Source organism: Ciconia boyciana, chromosome 4, assembly GCF_034638445.1.
Source record: "Ciconia boyciana chromosome 4, ASM3463844v1, whole genome shotgun sequence".
Taxonomy (NCBI): Eukaryota; Metazoa; Chordata; class Aves; order Ciconiiformes; family Ciconiidae; genus Ciconia; species Ciconia boyciana.
Genome location: NC_132937.1, coordinates 57,934,240 through 57,952,176, shown reverse-complemented (window position 1 = coordinate 57,952,176; position 17,937 = coordinate 57,934,240). Strand labels below are relative to the sequence as shown.

The 17,937-nt window shown below is 36.8% G+C and overlaps 1 protein-coding gene across 2 annotated transcripts in view; it reads right to left on the bottom strand.

Annotated features, from left to right (window-relative positions):
- Positions 1 to 610: 610 nt before the first annotated feature.
- Positions 611 to 17,937, bottom strand: part of PTAR1 (protein prenyltransferase alpha subunit repeat containing 1) — a 41,939-nt gene continuing 24,612 nt past the window's right edge. For both annotated transcript variants that reach the window (XM_072859537.1, XM_072859538.1), the window contains 3 exons: positions 16,302 to 16,515; positions 10,704 to 11,020; positions 611 to 10,157 (listed from right to left, as the gene is read on the bottom strand). In XM_072859537.1, coding sequence (XP_072715638.1) covers positions 9,815 to 10,157; positions 10,704 to 11,020; positions 16,302 to 16,515 — 874 coding nt within the window. In that variant the 3' untranslated portion in view covers positions 611 to 9,814. The remainder of the gene's footprint in view (positions 10,158 to 10,703; positions 11,021 to 16,301; positions 16,516 to 17,937) is intronic.

Sequence of the window (17,937 nt, the reverse complement as noted above, 5' to 3'; positions counted from 1 at the left end):
CAGAATTATTTGGATAACAGCCTGGAATGAAAGCTCTTCAGTGAGCCATTGATCGCCCTGATATACAATGACTAGAAGCAAATTTGCTGCAGCATTAACTCAAGTCTATGAAAGATATCTTAACATATAAGTCAGTTTTGATAAACAGTGAACGATTTTTGATGAACGAAAGCACAAAACTATACACTAAGTAGAATGCTATTTGAGGAGCACAACTGTAGATCTAAAACTGTGGATCCAGGTGTTAATGCATATGTATTTGCATAACTAGAAAGTTTACCAAAACAGTGAGCATAGCTCAAGCATCTTTTCATCCAGGTCAGATTAGGGGTCACCTGAGGATTCTTCTTCAGGTAGTCTCATAAAATTTATATAGCAAAATTTATGTTCTAAAGGCAATAAACTGGGATCAAAGTACCATGCTTCTATATTATATCTATCTTTAACATGAATCAAACAAAGTGTATTTTTTGAACATAAGAGGGCAGTCACCTGCTTTTAAGATCCATGAAATGTTTTCCCTTCAATTATGACAGCACAGAAATTTTATGGACCCTGAAAAGACTGGCATAAGCTATTCCAGTTGATTCTAGATTTTTAAAAAGGCAAGCACGTCACCAAACATCATGCTGAAACTTAAAGAAGTTACAGAAACATGAGCATCATTCAGCTGTCCAAGTTCTGCAACTCTAGACAGTACAGCCAGCTGTCTACTGCCAGAAGGAAATTTCTTATACGGAAGAGCTGCTGTTAATCTCCATCCTTTCATAAACTAGGCTTGAACAGAAGATGTAGGAATGCATTTGAAAAAGTCTTAACTGTTGATGTTTAAATAGACCATAAAATAAGTCCGCTGCCATCACCTAAACTGACAAGAGAAGACGCAGTTCCTGTTAAAAGAAGCTTATCACTGAAAAGAGATTAGCAATAATTAAGGAAGGATATCTGTTGGTAAACAATGAAATTGGAGTCCAGGGTAAATATGTTGTCACAGAAAAGTTTTTTAGGAGATGAAAAGTTTATTTAAAAACTGCCAACATTTAACAAAAACGATTTTACACTATTTTCCATTTTCTACAGAAATACAATAACTTACAGCTGTGCTTAGTCCATTCTGTCACTAGTACATACAAAAACAACTCTGCTGATAAATAAGTGAAAAAAAAAATCTATTTACCAACCACCACCACTAAAATTGTACCTGTAAATTTTGGAAGACATCTGCATAGAATAGTTAGGACTGTAAGGGTGCTCTTTTTTTTTTTTTAATATATTTTCTACTACTTGGGTATGTAAAAATTTAATTAACATGCAATACAAAATATTTGAGATAAACAAGGTAAAACTCAGTGTGCACAACTGGAAAGCAGTGCTAGGATGCCCTCCTATGTTTCTAACTAGACATCAGAAAACTGAATGTTTTATATGGCAGAATTTCAACTTCTTTTCACAGCAAAACTAGATTTATAACCATGAAAATCTATACCTGGCTGGGTTCCACTGAAGATGGACTAACAGCGTGGTGAAAATCATCTAGTACTAGATAACAACAAATAATTGCAGAATATCTCAAATCAACATTAAGTAGATGCATTTTAAAAAGGAAGTGCTGTTACCTAGTTATAAGCATTTGTGAGATGACAGGGTGACAAATGTGCAGCTTATTGTTGCACCGTAAATGTATATAGCACACTTAGAGAATAGTAAAACTTAAGCCATTCACTATTTATTAAGACTTTCTCCCTTCAATATCGCATCAATTATCACATGGCACGTAAAAGCTTACCATTCATCCCTAAATATCTTGCATAAAACTCAGGCATTGACCTATATGCTACTGATATGCAATACTTCCCAAACTAATCTGTTACTCTGGTTTGCACACATGTATATTGTATGAAACTTTTTTCCACTACAAAAGAGGGAAAAAAAAGAAGGGGAGGGAATATTTCTTCGCTATTGATACACCATAGTACCCATATTTCTCTCTAGCTGCCCTTTTAAACCTGTAATATTCCACAATCATAATGGTTTCTCCTCAACCACAGTGCGAACGAATATACACTACCCTAACTGCTTTTTTCCTTGAAGCCATAAATATGACCATTTGCAAAAGACAAAGAAGTCACTTACAATCCATCAAACTAAAAACATCAAAGCTACTATGTAGTGGCTGATACCCTCTCTCCAGCATGGCCTGACCCTATGTCAGTCAAGTCAGTGGGAATTTTGTCACTCATTTTAACAGATGTGAAAATCAAGCACTCGGATCAGAAACAAACTAATGACCACATCCTGTAAATTATTCCTATACAAGGACCCTGGAGGGTTTATTACTTGCTTATACTCAGGTTTCTGATTTAATGAAGCTCTGAATTAAGTAAACCAACATCGTACATATCGACTCAGGGCTTCCCCACAAATTCTTTCTGCCTTCTGTCCTAGCAGCTAGTAAGATAAAATGAAAAAGGAAGAAACAAACCAACCCCAAACCCAAACTTGTATGAGCAGAACATGTCCTTGCTTTAAGTTTGCATTTAAGATGATGAGCAATATTTTCAGTATTGCCCCGTAATTTTAGGTGCTCATTTTAGAACATTTGGAATGAATCACATTGTCTAGGAGGAAAGAGGAAAGGTGCTAGCCTTTTCCAATAAAATTGAGCCCTTTAAGGAGAGCTCTCAAATCCAATAATTCAAAATCAGAAGACATTCAAAATGATGAGTAACTTTGAAAATATTTTTTCAATTTGATTAATTTTTATAAAAAGAACATGAGAAAAATATTGAAAATAAAGTACCGAAAAGACTACTTGTTGTTTGTATTCAAATACCAATTTCAGTCGCTAGTTTGTGTCTGACATACTTTTCCCAGTCTCCCGTGATGCTAAAGCACTTCATCCAAAATACGCCTGTCTGTTCCTTCCTGGAGGACTCCTGAAAGGTATCCCCCCAGGTAAGACACTGGCTGAGCACTTCCCAGTTCTCCCAGCCTGCAAGGCTTACAAACTCTTTCACTGTCTCAAACACTCCCTACAAGCACTTGGAATAAACACCACCCACTAATAATGTGGTTTGTGTATGCACACAATTAATGTAAGGCAGACTAAGCTAGAGAGGGGAAGCAAGAGATTGCGCTGCTTTCAGCAAAAACCCCGACATCGGCAATGATCCTGCTAGGTTCAGACTTAGGACGAGTCCTTCACGGAAGAGTTCTGTTCACAGATCACCAGTGTTAGATAAAAATAGCCATATGTGGGAGATTTTGCCCTTTTCACAGGACATTACATAAATACAGTTCCACCATCCATCCATCCACCCACACATACATGCACACTTATTGTGGGAGAATAAATATAGATAATTTATTCACACGTAAGTTCTCTACTGATGACAAAAAATGAAAACAATCCCCCTCTGAAAGGAATTCATCCTACAACAAAGTAAGACCAGCGAAAAACAAACTTAATGCTTTACATTCACTATCCTGTAGAACACTGGTCATTTATCAGATTACTTTCCAGTGTCTTACTGTCCTGTCATCACTTCATTCTTTCTGCTACAAAACTTACCATTTGTCTAATTTATCTGCATTAGAAACCTACATAAAATTTCCAATGGTCACAACTGTGTATCTGAGCACTTTTCATGGAAAAAATATTGCAAAATATTATGTTTAAATATTTCCCCCTAATACGAAACTGTATTTCCCCCTAATATGAAAGCTGTGAGAATTAAATATTTTTTCATGTATCTTGATAAAATAAACATTTTGCCCTACATAGAATAATACTTTGATGGACATGACGGTGTTACAAAATTAGCGTTTAATGGCTCCCTTAAATACTGTAGTGCTGTCACTACCTTGGATCTTAATGTTACTTAAAGCCATTTAAGACATCTACTATTTCTATCACATGAAATTAAAGACGATGTTCCCAAGCACACTTTTCAAGATGACTACCCAGTTTTAAATGTAGCCACTTCAAAAAAGAAAAACTGGAACAAAAGGGAATGAACACAGACACAGTAGGTATAAATATATTTTGTCTTGTAAAAACAAGTTCTGGTACCTTGTATCATTTATGTGATTTTTTAATAACAGGGAATACTCTGTTAAAAAAACCATTTATCTACTCACTCTACGCAGCCATTCACAAAATCTTACTGTATTAATGATGTACCAATTTCATAACTTTATTCACAATGAACATACAGGAATACCTCATCGAAGAAAAGCTCTTTGTTTCACCATAATTGTATTCTGTTCAGAAAGTGTCCTGTGAAGAAAATACGCACCTTGCTGTGGCTTCTCCCCACCTCCATCTATACAGTAGGATTAACAGCAGGTTCCAGATGGTACAGATAAATATGCTTAATAAACTAGACTTCAGTTAAGAGTTCTGCTCTTCAGAATAGTTGTATTGTATATAAGTGTCTGCCAACTATCAACAAGTAAAAGCTTTTGCAATTCTAGTATTCAGACTCTTAACAAAAGTTTTTTTAAAAAAATAAATCTAAGATACGTAGTGGATCAACAGAGATACTGTAAAAAGCTTCCCCATCATTACAACGTAGGTCTTTGTGAGATACTGAATATCCTGCTGAATAGTACTCGGGAACTCAGAGAAGAAACCCAGCAACTGTCAGGAGCTTCCTGCAAGACCGCAACATCAATTTAAGATACAGAATAACGATATGACACAGATGAGATGGTAAGGTCTAGTGTGAATCATTAGGTACAGTATTTATCTTGTGGGTACATATAAAACACTATGCTAGACAAAAAAATTTAAAACTCAGTTACTATGTGTTTAGCATTTATGGTTTCTTTTTAAATCAATAGTTATAAACTGTAAAAATGTACCCTAATTCACTACAATAGACTATGCCCTGAGAAGTAACATTACACACTAAGTAAAAGCCACTAGAAAGTGTCAGGTCTGTAATTCAAAAGCATAAACCGTCTACAAGAAATTTCTTGGAAGCACATATTTCCTCCATTTTTCAGCAATACTTTGCTTCTTCAGAGGAAAAGACTAATGAAGTTTATGCTAATTCTAGTTTTCCCAACTTTAACTACAAGATTTTTTTTTTTTTTTCCTTTTCTCCTTTAAACTCTCCTGGGGAAACTAGACAACTTCATAGGTAAAGCTCTTGCTTTTCACCTCTGAAAGAGGATGGAGGCCTAGCATGAGGTTCCGAAAAAACTGAGCCTGATGAACTCCACTTAAGGACATCAATCAGAGCACTTTTTGGGAGGTAGTCAGAGTTATCTAAACACAAAATGAGGCCACCTCACCAATGCTTTGCTACATTCTTCTTTGCTGGTTGGAAGAACAGAGAAGAGGTTGGGAAGGAAACACATCTCTGAGCACATGGGAAAAAAAGAAGGAAAATTATTTTAGACAGGGACACTGAACTTCCTTTAAACTAACCTGAATGTTAAGTGCATTTGAGAATAGGTGAGTTACCCTCTTTCCTTTATATCTGACATTAATAAAACAGTAAGATCTAATTGTAAAAACCTCTCATCACCAAATGAGTACAGGACCAACATGCATTTAAAAGTCACATCTACATTTCACTTCACTACTACTTCTTCCAAAATTGCTCTAGACAATACAACTCAGGAGTTGTGGGTTTTTTTCCCTCCACACTGTAAGTGCAATGGTTCACTTCCTACTAAATAAAAAACCCTAAGGAACATTCTTCCCTCACAGAAGGCAAAACAAAACTAAGCAAACAACCTTATCCAAAAATTCAATCATCAAGTCTCTGAAGACTCACCACTTAAATTATTCTCTGGTAGTCACATTTTGTTTATTGTATTATATGTTATTCTGAAAAAGTATGCTTGTTGAGTCTGGCTATGCAGACAAGCCTTTCCAAAACCCTTCGTTTCTGCTCATCATTATTATACAGTACTGTTTTAAAAATTCATTAATTATCTACTTAGGAAAAGAACTCACTCCTGTCCATAAAGACTAGCTACACATTTTAATTAAGCAGCACACTAACACAAAACTGGAAATGCGAGCAATTTGATTATAAGACAGAATCTAAGCTTTCTCACTATATAACCACTTTGCTTATTTGTCTTAAAACAAGTTCTATATAAGGTAATTAATCAAACAGTATAAACCGACAATTTACTTTTCCCCCTATTTAAATGACACAAGGATATGATTGTATAAAGAATATGCAAGAAGTCAACAAAACACTAATATGCAGGCATGAATAGATTAACAAATATTAATCAGAGCAGCTATAGCAATGCATTCCAATAATAACTATACAAGTTTGTTATTGTAGCTATCTTTAATGCTGCATGTGTTGCTCCAGTGACTGTAACACACAAGATAAACCAAATGCCAATGAAATAACAGTTAATGTATTTAGCAGCAGAGAATTCAACCCCTTAAAAATGTGATTCCTTGTATTCTAATTTCTGTAGTTTTAAATTACATTTGTTCCTCAAAACCCTGTTTCTAGCACAAAGACATTTCTACAAAGAGACATTTCTACAAAGAGATTCTACAAATCCAAAGAACAAAAAGAATTTGCATCAATTCAAATGACACATACTAGAGCAAAAGATAAAATCAGTAAAGATGCTTAACTTCATATGAAGACGTTTACAGATGTACAAAGTTTGATTTTATATTTGAAGGAACTTCAGAGAGAGAGCCTTGTATTCTGCAGCTTCTGTTGGACATTTTCTCTGCAAGAATGTTCACTGACTACATTATAATTCTCTGACCTCTGAAACACAAAACAACTAAAATACATTACTTAAAGTAGCTGTACATGGTAACCTTTATACGTGTTAACTACCAATGGCCTGAAGCCACTTTTCTTTTTTCCAAAGTGCCCAAATAGGACTTTGCAGTAATATTGAATGGTTAGACAGGCGTGTTCCAAAGATCACAGTTCCCGAACATCACACTTAATGTAAGCGGAATGCAATTTGTTGGAAGTATCTCTTCAATCTTTTAATGTAAGAGGCTTCAGGACATTTATGGCTTGAAGTAATTTAATCATATATTTTCTTCTTTCAGATAATTTATATTGTTACCATGAAAACATTAAAGCTCAATTTTGACAGCTTATTGTTTGCATTTCTTTCAAAGGGGAACATATGACTTGTTTCAATTTCACTTTTATTGTTTAGTTTTCTGTGTGGCAGAGTCTGGTCTGCAAACATTTCTAAATGTAACTATTCTCACTGGATTAAAAAAAAAACGGGGGGGAAGTATTTCCATCGGGTGTAGGCTTTAAAAACCCGCACTTGAGTCATACTACAGCCATCAGTGTTTTGTAAAAGTAATAAAAATATCAGCACCATCTCTAATCAGACCTCCCAGAACATTTTTGAAGTATGAAAATACAATGCAACTCTGTTCAGTTACATAGGACCAAATCTTGTCTTCCTACAAGCATGCATAACTCGTGCTGACATGAATAGGAACTGCACACATGTATATGAGGACAGCTGTTTGATCTTAAGTGTTTATGATGCAAAGATTGTCAAATTCAATAGCACAGTACTTCCACGATACAGCTCTAAGACAGCCAACTAAGACTCCAGATTATAGTCTGGAAGAAATAGATCATGGGTTACAAGTCAGATTCTAACATAAATCTTTTCCTCTAAAAACCTCAATCATTCCAGTGCAAGAAGAGAGCATCTCTTCCCTTCCATAGTTCAAGGAATATTTCTTATCATGCTCCCACTTCCCAGTCTGCTCCTGCCACTAAATATTTTTCTCATGAACAGGTAATTTTTGCCAAGGTAAACAGAACACAAAAATACATTACTGACCAAGTAATCTAGGACCAAGAACGTGATCCTTAATACATTGCCAGCTGACTTCACACTTCCCAGGTTCATATTAGTCATTAATGGGATATTGTTAATCAAGCTGACCCAGTGGTCAGAGAGACAACATTTTATGACGAAATTATCCTCTGAAGCCATTCCGATACCTCCTTCACGCATCAATTACATTCTTCTGCAACTAAGACCATCCATAAGAGCACCTCAAAACAAACAGCCATGTAATATGTCCCTAGCTATAGAGAGGCAGGTGTGGATCCCCTCTGAGACAAAGCTTTGCCATGGAGATGCTCAAGCCTAGATCAGTCTTACCTAGGTACTATAAACAGAAGAGTGTACATTTAGAAATGTCTCTGGTAGCTGCTCTGTGCCTGAAATGAGTTATGAACATACTGTCTAAGACCAGAGGTGGTCTATTTTCATTTTGAAATGCAAGAGTAATCCCCATCCATCAAATTATTTAGAACTGTTGGAATTCCACATGTTTCGAGTGCTTTTTTTCTTTCCAAATTATACCTTTTGAGCAGGCTACCTGTTTTTCCTCCCTCATTGTCACTCTCTCTGCCCAACAGAAACAGCAGCTTGAAACTTATCACAGTTAGGAGGCACTTCGGGCAGGAAAAATATACAGCAATTTTGGCAAAGACTCTAGCTTGAAAATCTAATCCCCTTAGTAAATAGTCCATTTGGAACAGGGGCGATGTTGCCATTGTACAAACTTCTACAGTTTGTATAATGTTTCTCCCCTGGGTCTTTGGACCAGCACAATTCCATTAGTGTAAAAAAATCCCTTATATAGACAAGTTCTAAGGAAATGACAAAATAAACCATTCATGTTTAATTCCACTGGAATAGAAATGTGTTTCAAATTCCCTTAAAATTTACAGTTATGTAAACAGAGATGTATGGTTGGAGAAGTGCTCTTAAGGATGAATCAAAAGAAAAAAATCCCCAAAGACTGAAGCTCTGCAAAAGAACAAAAGTGAAGAGAGAGCTCCTGCTGTCTTTCTTTTTTAATTGTATAGTCTCAACGACCAGTTAGAAGAGTTACTTTTTACTCCATCATCTAGTGGACTTGCATGGTCTTGGTTAAGTGCAAGTTACCAATGTGTGATTTAGCAGACTGAGATTCTGTAGTGTACATAATACATTCAGAAATGTGTGTCAAGTGTCATTAATTCTGGATTGTTGAGATAAAATAAATAAATAAATACCAAGCAGGAAATGAAGGTAAAGTAGTCTGTTCTAAGAAAGTATTTCCAAATATAGCTCTGACTGTAAGTTCTGAGTGTGAACGCGTGTTTGAACTATTTTCTGTCACATTTTCCTGTATCTGCTTTTCAGGATTTCGACTTCACAGACTTTCCTATCAAACTCATGTGACAACTAATAAGCAAACAAAAACCCAGTTACAATAGTAAAAGGCATGGTTCCAATACTGTTACTGGAGCCTTGAGAAAGAAAGACTGCTGTCTGCTGTTCTACCAAAGGTTGCTAATACAAAAGTGATAGCACTCACCAAATATAGTATGAATCCAATAAGATATTAGCAAGACGCCCACTATAGTAAAGAGGAACAACCCGGAAACAGGTTTAGCTGACAGATCCTCCTATTCTTTTCCCAGATACTGCTTCAAAAGCATTTCAAACTTTTTTCTTTTTTTTTTAAAAGCCAAATGATTCAGAGTCCACTTTAATGGAGAAGTTAAAAAATAAGAAAATGGCATGGTAGGAAGCTGACACAGTAATTTCTTAAAAAGATTAAAGAACAAACTGCATTTGCTTAATAAAAAGGTATGCCAGTTCTTAAATAAATGAAGTGAGAGACTTCTACTCTGAATATGAACTTTAGGACTGACCATTAAAAGAGTGAGAAACACATGATTAGCTAACACTTGCAACCAAGACATGCATTTGTGTCTGAAAAGAGAATATTGCACTAAAAGAAGAACCCTGAAGGCTTTAAACTCTTCCTTCACTGACCTAAAAAAGTAACTAACCATTTCCTATAAGCAGTAGCAAACCTGGCTTGGTCCGCATCCCTACAAGTTGATAATACTTTATCAATGAACCGGTATTCCATTTCTGGACCAAGAGAGTCCTGCATAGGAGCACGCTTCAGGCGTTTTGTTTCTTGGGTATAACCTTGTTTGCTGCTGGATTCATTCAAACCATCAACATCCATAGCTTGTGCCAAGTGTGCAGGACTGTGGTGGGAATTATTCAGAGTTTCATCATTGCTGTCCACAGATGACACCACCGTACTCAGAAGAGGAAGTTTGTTGCTTAGGTGGTGCTGAAGGTAGAACACACGCCTTCTTCAGAGGAAAAGAAAGGATAAAAAAAAAAGAAAAAAAAAGTCATGCACTGAAAATAATCTGCTGTTGCTGAACTGCTTCAGTTCACTTGCCATCCCACCAGATTCCCCCACAAACAGACAAAAAATCTGCTGTCACTGCTCACACTCTACAAAAAAGGGCTCAGTGTCACTTTGGCAGATCTGCTGTTAGGCACATACACCCAGCTGGCAAAGCAGAGGTTTTCTGCAGCTGATCCATCTTCTGCCTATCTTTTGCTCATCTTTTGCCTTTTAAACATTTTAAGTGTGAGGAGGCTGATTAACAGTATCTTGCGTCTCTTGCACAAACTATAGGGACAAGTGGAGCTTACATAAACAAGATACTTAAGCCCAATCAAATTTTCCCTTCAATAGCTCTGATTATGCTCTTGAATGTTTTCCAAAGGCTTAAGACATGGTATCTTAGAAATCTTCTATTGAGTGGATCAGAAAAATTTTTCTGGAAATGTGAGGCAAAGAACAATCCACAAATCAGAAGGACGCTCTTTTAACCAAGTCCTCTTACCTATGACACCACAAGGTTTCATGCCCTGGGTAAGTATCAATCAGTTCAGTGCAGAGCTCCAACTCTTCCTCTAAACGGCAGGGGAGATCCACGCTTTGTTCCTCCGCACAGGCAGCTTCTGCCCCTGCACTCTCCTCCTCCTTTTGAAGGCTAGGGTTTTGCTCATTTACCATTTGGTTTCGTACCAGTACATTATTGTCAGTCACAGTTCTGCCTATCAAGGACTTCAGTAAGAACTGGCGGTAATGAAATCCGCTATGGTCTGAGACATGCATGGATACCCAATATTTAGTGGATGAAAGTTCATCGAGGAGAACCTGAAACAAAAAGCAGCGACAGTTATCAACCAGTATAAAGGAGGAATTTACCACCACAGCTTCTGTATTAAGGTAACCTCTCCTCTGGGGATTTCAGCCACTGTGGTAACAGTTTAAGAACACACACAGAAAAATGAAATAATCACTAAGCCTTTTCTACTGTGTGCTGACAAGTATCTTGGCATCCCTGCACAAAAGAAATTATACTTCTTCCGAAGTCTGAAAAGGTAGGTGTCTCAGAAACCTTTCCACAGGGTGAGGGGAAAAAAACCCAAACCACTTATGATGAGAAATAAGCAGTGGTTTAAGAATCTCAAAATGGTTAGGAATAAAGACCATTTAGAGGAGGCAGAGGTAAAGCGTACACCAAACCACATGGATATTAGTTAGAAGTATTTTAATTTTTACCTAGTGCATTATGGGTGTCAGAGCAGAGGGTGGATGAGTTGCTTCAAATAATTTTTTATTTTATTTATTTATTTATTAAGTAATTTACACTTTTGTTTTCCAGGAAGGAATGTCAACCAGTAACATTATGTTCCAAGTCCTAGAGCCTGCGGAATATAAAACTATTTGTCCATCATTAAGTTGCTTGCCTTGGTAATCTGTGAACTCCCAGAAAGGCTTTCACAATAACTGTGGTAAATACTTACACTGGTGACTGCAGCTGTATTTGTAACACTGCTGGCACCTATGAATTTTCTCTTAATTCTGAATGTTTTTAAACCTTCAAAATTTGTTTCTAGGAAGACAGGCGAGTTTGGCTACTGGGCAAAGCTTCTTTTACTTTACTTTCTCTATTAGAACTAATGGTTGTATTTCTTCAAAGGCTTTAACCTCTTTCCTTACATTGCTCCTCCTCTGGAGTTTAAACTCTCCAAAGAGGTCAAAACTACCTTTTTTGTTTCCTTGTAAAGACTTTGGATATAACCTTACTGGTACATTCTTGCTTTTAATCTCTTTTTCTAAGCTACCCATCTCACTTAACAGGACTGGCTGATGCAAAGCAACTTTCATAGGCACAAGTCTGTCTTTTTTCTCCTGCAGCACAAGAGGCACAGCCTCCCACAAAGAAAACCATGGAAATGCACAAGGCTAGTTATACACCTTTTGTGGTGTGTCTGTTCTAAGAGATATTAGAGCAAATACAAATGATGTAAACAGTGCCTCCTACCTGAGATACTCAACACACTTTTTTAGGTCTTGACAAGACATACCAGCATCATCTTCCTTTTACAGGTCAGCAAACTGAAGGACACTATTAAATAACAGCCCACACACGGGATTCTTATGGGTGCTAAAACTCCCCGTCTCCAGTTCTGCACTTTAAACCTCAAGATCAGCTTCTCTCTTCTCAGAATAATTGAGCTTACTATTTTAATTTCTGAACATTAACATTTAAAAGCCTATTAAAAAAAACATAAGGCCCAAGGGTGACATCAGAAAAATCAGACCAGTCTTTATTCAGCTGGAACTGATACTACACACATTATGTCCAACTTAGACCTCAGAATAATCTGATTCATTTACCTGACATGTTTATAAGCTACAAAGTTACAGCGGAACATTGTAATTATGCATTTTAACTCCCTGCACAAAGCAAACAGAATGATTCCCAGCATCACTCCTTACCTGAACTAGAAAACCTCTTTTAGAAAAGCAAGACAGAAGATCGCCATTAAACCTCTTGAGATCTACAAACAACTGGAGGTAAAACAAAAAGCCAGCTAACGTCTGAATTCCAAAAGAGGTTCTTTCTTACCAAGCCATTTTTCTCCATTTCCACACCGAACAGCAGAAGCCCTTTGCCATTATTCTGTGAAGCAAAGAGGTAATGATATGAAAACGCCTCCCTCCCCACTCTTGACAACCTCTAACAAAGGGTCCTCTTCTACCTTCGGTGGTGAGCTGAGTACCATGGAACTGGCATCCTGCTCCAGAATAGGACATATGCGCCCGGTCAACATCTATCTGCATTCCCTCTTACACCCTCCCTGACCCTGTGCTTGCTTTTTCTGAAGTGCTTACCTACCATAAACTGCAGCCCAAAACCTTCTCCCTGGTCTGGGACACTGAGGAAATGAAAAGAAACTCTATCTGGAAAAAAAAAACTTTTAAGAATAACCAGATAAATATGGCAATGTCCACTCAGAGAAAAGGCAGGTACCTTTGGAGGTCCAGTCAACTAAGAAAAAGGCCTTACTGGGGATGTCTACAGGAAAAATTACTTTGTGTCTTATGAACATACTTCTGTGTTCGGGGCATCACACAAGAGAGGTGTTGCCTCATGACAATCACCCCACCGCTTGTTTCTTTGCTTGTTTTTTTACTGTAGGGCCTGATCAGTCACTCTCCATCCTGTAATTATGAAGTTGAGTATTCCTATCTAAAGAAAACAAAGAAGTTTGTCCACCCTTGCTGAACTACATCCTATTTTTGTACCTGCACAATTTCTCTGAAGCATCATGATGTGTATGAGTTTTAACAAACTATACTGATATTACTCTCTTACTCTGGTTCTCCAACTAAGTACACATCCACCTATTAGTAGGTGTCTGGAGCCCATGTTTTTCCCCCATTAGCTAACTTTACTGTTGCATGAGAAAGCTGAAGTCAAGCTTTCTTGTCCTCTTCCAAGGCAAGTACTTCAATACCAGAAAGATTAGATCAGATTGGAACGATCCATTCTTGACAATTCCTTAATTGATATTAATGAACAGTACTCAAACACCATGTAAACTTGCTAAGGTGGTTCAAATTCTGCAGGAAAAACAAATTGAGATTTATATATTCAAACAAGGTAATGTTTTTTACTGTCTAGTGTAAGAAAGAAGAAACATCTATATTCTGTGAGAAAATCTTCCTACGGGGCCCAAACCTTCACCTCTAGTATTTTATATATTTTTCCCAGAGTTTGAACTGAGATTCAGTCTGCAGAAGCATTAGGATTACCAAACCAAAGGAAAAAATAAAACCCCAAACCCTGCCAAAGAACCTACCCCATCAAATCCTCCAAAGCAGGCCAACAGTTTCATAAATGATAAACCTGTTTTAAGAAGTCTTATTTCAATTATAATACAACATATACATTATGTTTCTGGGCCTCTGTTTCCTTGTACACCACAATAAAAAGTACCTCAAACTACAGGCAAAGTTTGTATTATAGCAGACATGTAGCCCTAAATAACACAGGGTACTCTAATTTGAGGCAACTTTGTAAGAACTAAATGGCTGTAGAATCACAGTGACTGTTTTGTCTGCTGATTTTTTCAGCACAGTTCCAGTCTTACTTCTCAGTGAAATTTACCATTCTTTTCACATATTCAAACACACAAATGGCTGAAGGTACAAAAGGAGAGTAAGCAAGAAAACAAGCTGTATATTTTTGTGAAAATCTATAATATCTGCTTTTTCCCCGTCCTCCTTCATATTTGCTTTTTTCCTCATGTCACCTCTTGTGAATAATCACTTTCTAATTCTGCCTTTTAAAGTTACTTAGATGCAAATTTTATCTCAAGATTCTTGATATCTTTTACATTCCACACTTTTTCCTAATTTTCCCACATCCCAAACACCTTCTGCTAGGCCATCTGAAGAGATGCATTGGTGGTGACACAAAAAAAACCTAGAGTCAACATGGAGATCTCCCAATGGGTTAAACACACTGGCCAAGGAACAGCAGCACCAGTGAAATTTTGCCAGAGATAACCAAAGCCAGTTGGACAAAACTAGAGAAAACTATCACTTCCTTAGTAATCAGCCTGAAAAGACGACCTGAAAAGACTGGGATGGCAGGCAAGGCAAATGACTTGGCAGTGATCGAACAAATTTAAAACACTTCCTCCACAGGCATGCTTGTGACTTGTCACACTAAGCATTGACAACTGCCAATGAATAAACCCACCAGAATAATTCCAGCTCTGAGAAGAGTTATTTCTATCACAATACAATTCTGTTTATTTAAATTAGTAAGGAATAGCAAGTGCAAAAAGCACTCAGGGTGTTATCCTGATCTTCAAACTACTGTTAACTAAAGCATAAAATTACTTGAGTTTTAATTAACAGTGCTAGCTTCCCCCCCCCCCCCCTTTTTAATAAAGCTATTAAAGACTTATGTGAAAGTCCCTAGTTTCCTATTAATATAGACCTCTAACCCTAACTTCTAACCTCCAGTCCATCCCAATCCTGCAATTCCTCCAAGTTTTCCGTAACTACCTTTTCATGCAAACTTGCTAGACAGATGAGTCCAAATTCTGGGCTATCTCCTTCATGGAGTCTGAAACATACTTGCTATTTACTACCAATCTGATGCAGCTATTTTTAAAGTTTCTCAGGTGACAATTAACAGGAAACATCAGCAAAACAACATCCATTGCTAGCAGTAGCTGGCCCAAAAGACAAAAATAATGGCTATACCGACTCAACAACCTCCACTAAATTCCTCCCTCACTTCCCTGTGTATTTACAGGATGGCAAAATGCAGTGGCTACTGTTAAAATGTGAGTGATGTGTCACTATCAGCCTAATATTCACAAGGAATTCACCTAACAGCTTAGAAACCACAGTATTACAAAACTGCCTATATAATTTTAGACCATGTCACATTAACTAATTCAATTTGCTGCAGGTCTCGACGTTTTAGATACTACCATGTGATCTGAAATATTCGCCACTGCGTAAGATGTCCCTGCTGGAGCTGAAATGGCTTGATCAGCCCTCAGTTTAAGTGCTGTCAAAAGATACTGCTGGTGCTGAAGAAACTAGTGACAAGCAGTACTATGCTTTCTCTGAAATTCCTGCTGTCTTTACTTAATCCTTCAATATTCTGAAAGCACAGATAAGCTGAATAAGGGTATCAAAACAAGACATCGCATTACATTATCAAAATAATATTGGTCATGTATTATCTTTTTCCCTATTAGGAATTTCAAGATTAGCGCTAGAAGCATTATTTTCAGTTGCCCCTTCTTTACTTCAGCTCACACAGTCCCATCTATCCTCCTGCCACAAGTTCATTACAGTAAGTACCAACAGATAAACAGAACTTTGTGCATGGGCAAGAAAAATCTGTTCTTTCTGCTGAGCAGAACCTGCCTGCACTGGCAAGAAAAATGCAAAACACACTCATTGCAATATTTTGCTTGTTGTTTTAAACACTCTTAGCTACCTGTGCTAACTTAATATGATACTCTCCATCCACGTCATAGGATGTGCTTGGCAAACCAGTATTTTTTTTTTTTTGACAAGGAAATTTAAGACTTCATTCACAATTGTATTATACCTTGACAGTCAGCTTTCCCAAATGCTGTAAAACCCAGATGCGATGGGACCAGGCATTGTAGTTGCTTGGATATCTCCCAGCAGCTTCAGAGCAGACATTCATTTCCTCCTGCACTAGTCGGTGAATTCTCTCCACAGGTGCTGCTCCCAAGTTTCCTTTAGTCACAAGACTGGGCAAGGAGTTTTCCTGAATTAGTTGTTGCAGCACCCATCGTCTGGTTAAATGACGTACAGTGTTAGTGGTGAGAGAGCAATTTTAAGAGAAAAAAATGTTTTTTCATTTATACAAATCAATCAAACCTTTCTGATATTTCAATTATCTGAACTGCACTGTGACTAGATGATGAATAAGTAGTAAACATACCCATCTGAACTCTTCCCATACTGAAAGCTATTACTTCATGATCACACTCCAAAATAATTTAACTCTAGCTGTATTTGTTCACTCACTATAAGTGGTCATGGCTACTTACAGCATACTAAAAGAAAACAGAAGGAAACAGCAAATCTATGAAAAAAATGCAAGAACTGTCTGCATGAGATTTCTAATGAAAATTGAAACTTGTATAGCACTAAAGTATCCAAAATGAGACAGAAAAAAGTGATTCAATTAAAAAAAATTTCAACTGTGCTTTGTGAGTATTTTTTACATTTGTCAGCACTGCACACAGCAAGCCAAATTAGTTCCCGTACATCACCAGCAGAAAGAAAGTGCAAAAGACTTACGGTTTCAAGGGCTATAGGTGTAACCAAAACAAATGTTTTTACTGCTGAATTATACATATTTGATTTGAAGTGACTGTGACAAGCACAGATTTCTACATGGCTTTTTAATTTTACTTTGGACTGACTTTTAGTAGTCTTTTAAGATGAGTATTTTGAGAGGTGTCCTCAGTGCTGCAGAAAACGTGCATCTGCAGACCCTACACAAAAGGGTCCTACAAAAAGGGATCACAGATGTGTAAAATTCCACGCAGCAGCATGTGTCAAGAGAATTGCAATGGGCCCACGTGGAATGCTCTGGAAAGCTGGACATCCTCCGGTCTGCGACACAGAGGTTTTTTTGTTTTGTACTGGCTCACATCAGTTCCAAAACCAATTAATTACTAAGATGTCACTCCTGGTTAAAAGAAATAAATAAATCAAAATAATAAATAATTTTCTTTAAAAAGAGAATTCTGTTTTGTAATTCATATATACAATTGCATACACATATATATAAATAAAAAATAGATAAGCCAACCACTGTTAAAAAAAATTGATAATCTATCTGCATTTTCTCTCATTTGAAAATATTTATAATATTCTTGTTCACTGGTATTTTTTATTTACACTGTGTCTTTTTCTCTTAGTTATTTAAAAAAAGATTTAAACCATTGGAAAACAATATTAAAGATAATTTATAAAAATGCAATTTTTAAACTGACTGCATTTCTCAGCAGAAATCACAAGCAGTGGATTGAAGCCAGTGTTCATACTGGCTTCAATCTTCCTATATAACATTTTTTTAAACTAAAGATGTAGAGCCAAACAAACCATGCTCTTTGATTGTTGTGTACATTTATTTTATGAAATGTAGTAATTTTGAAGACTTAATTTTTGCTTTTTAAAAATGTCTTTGATCCAAACACCACCAT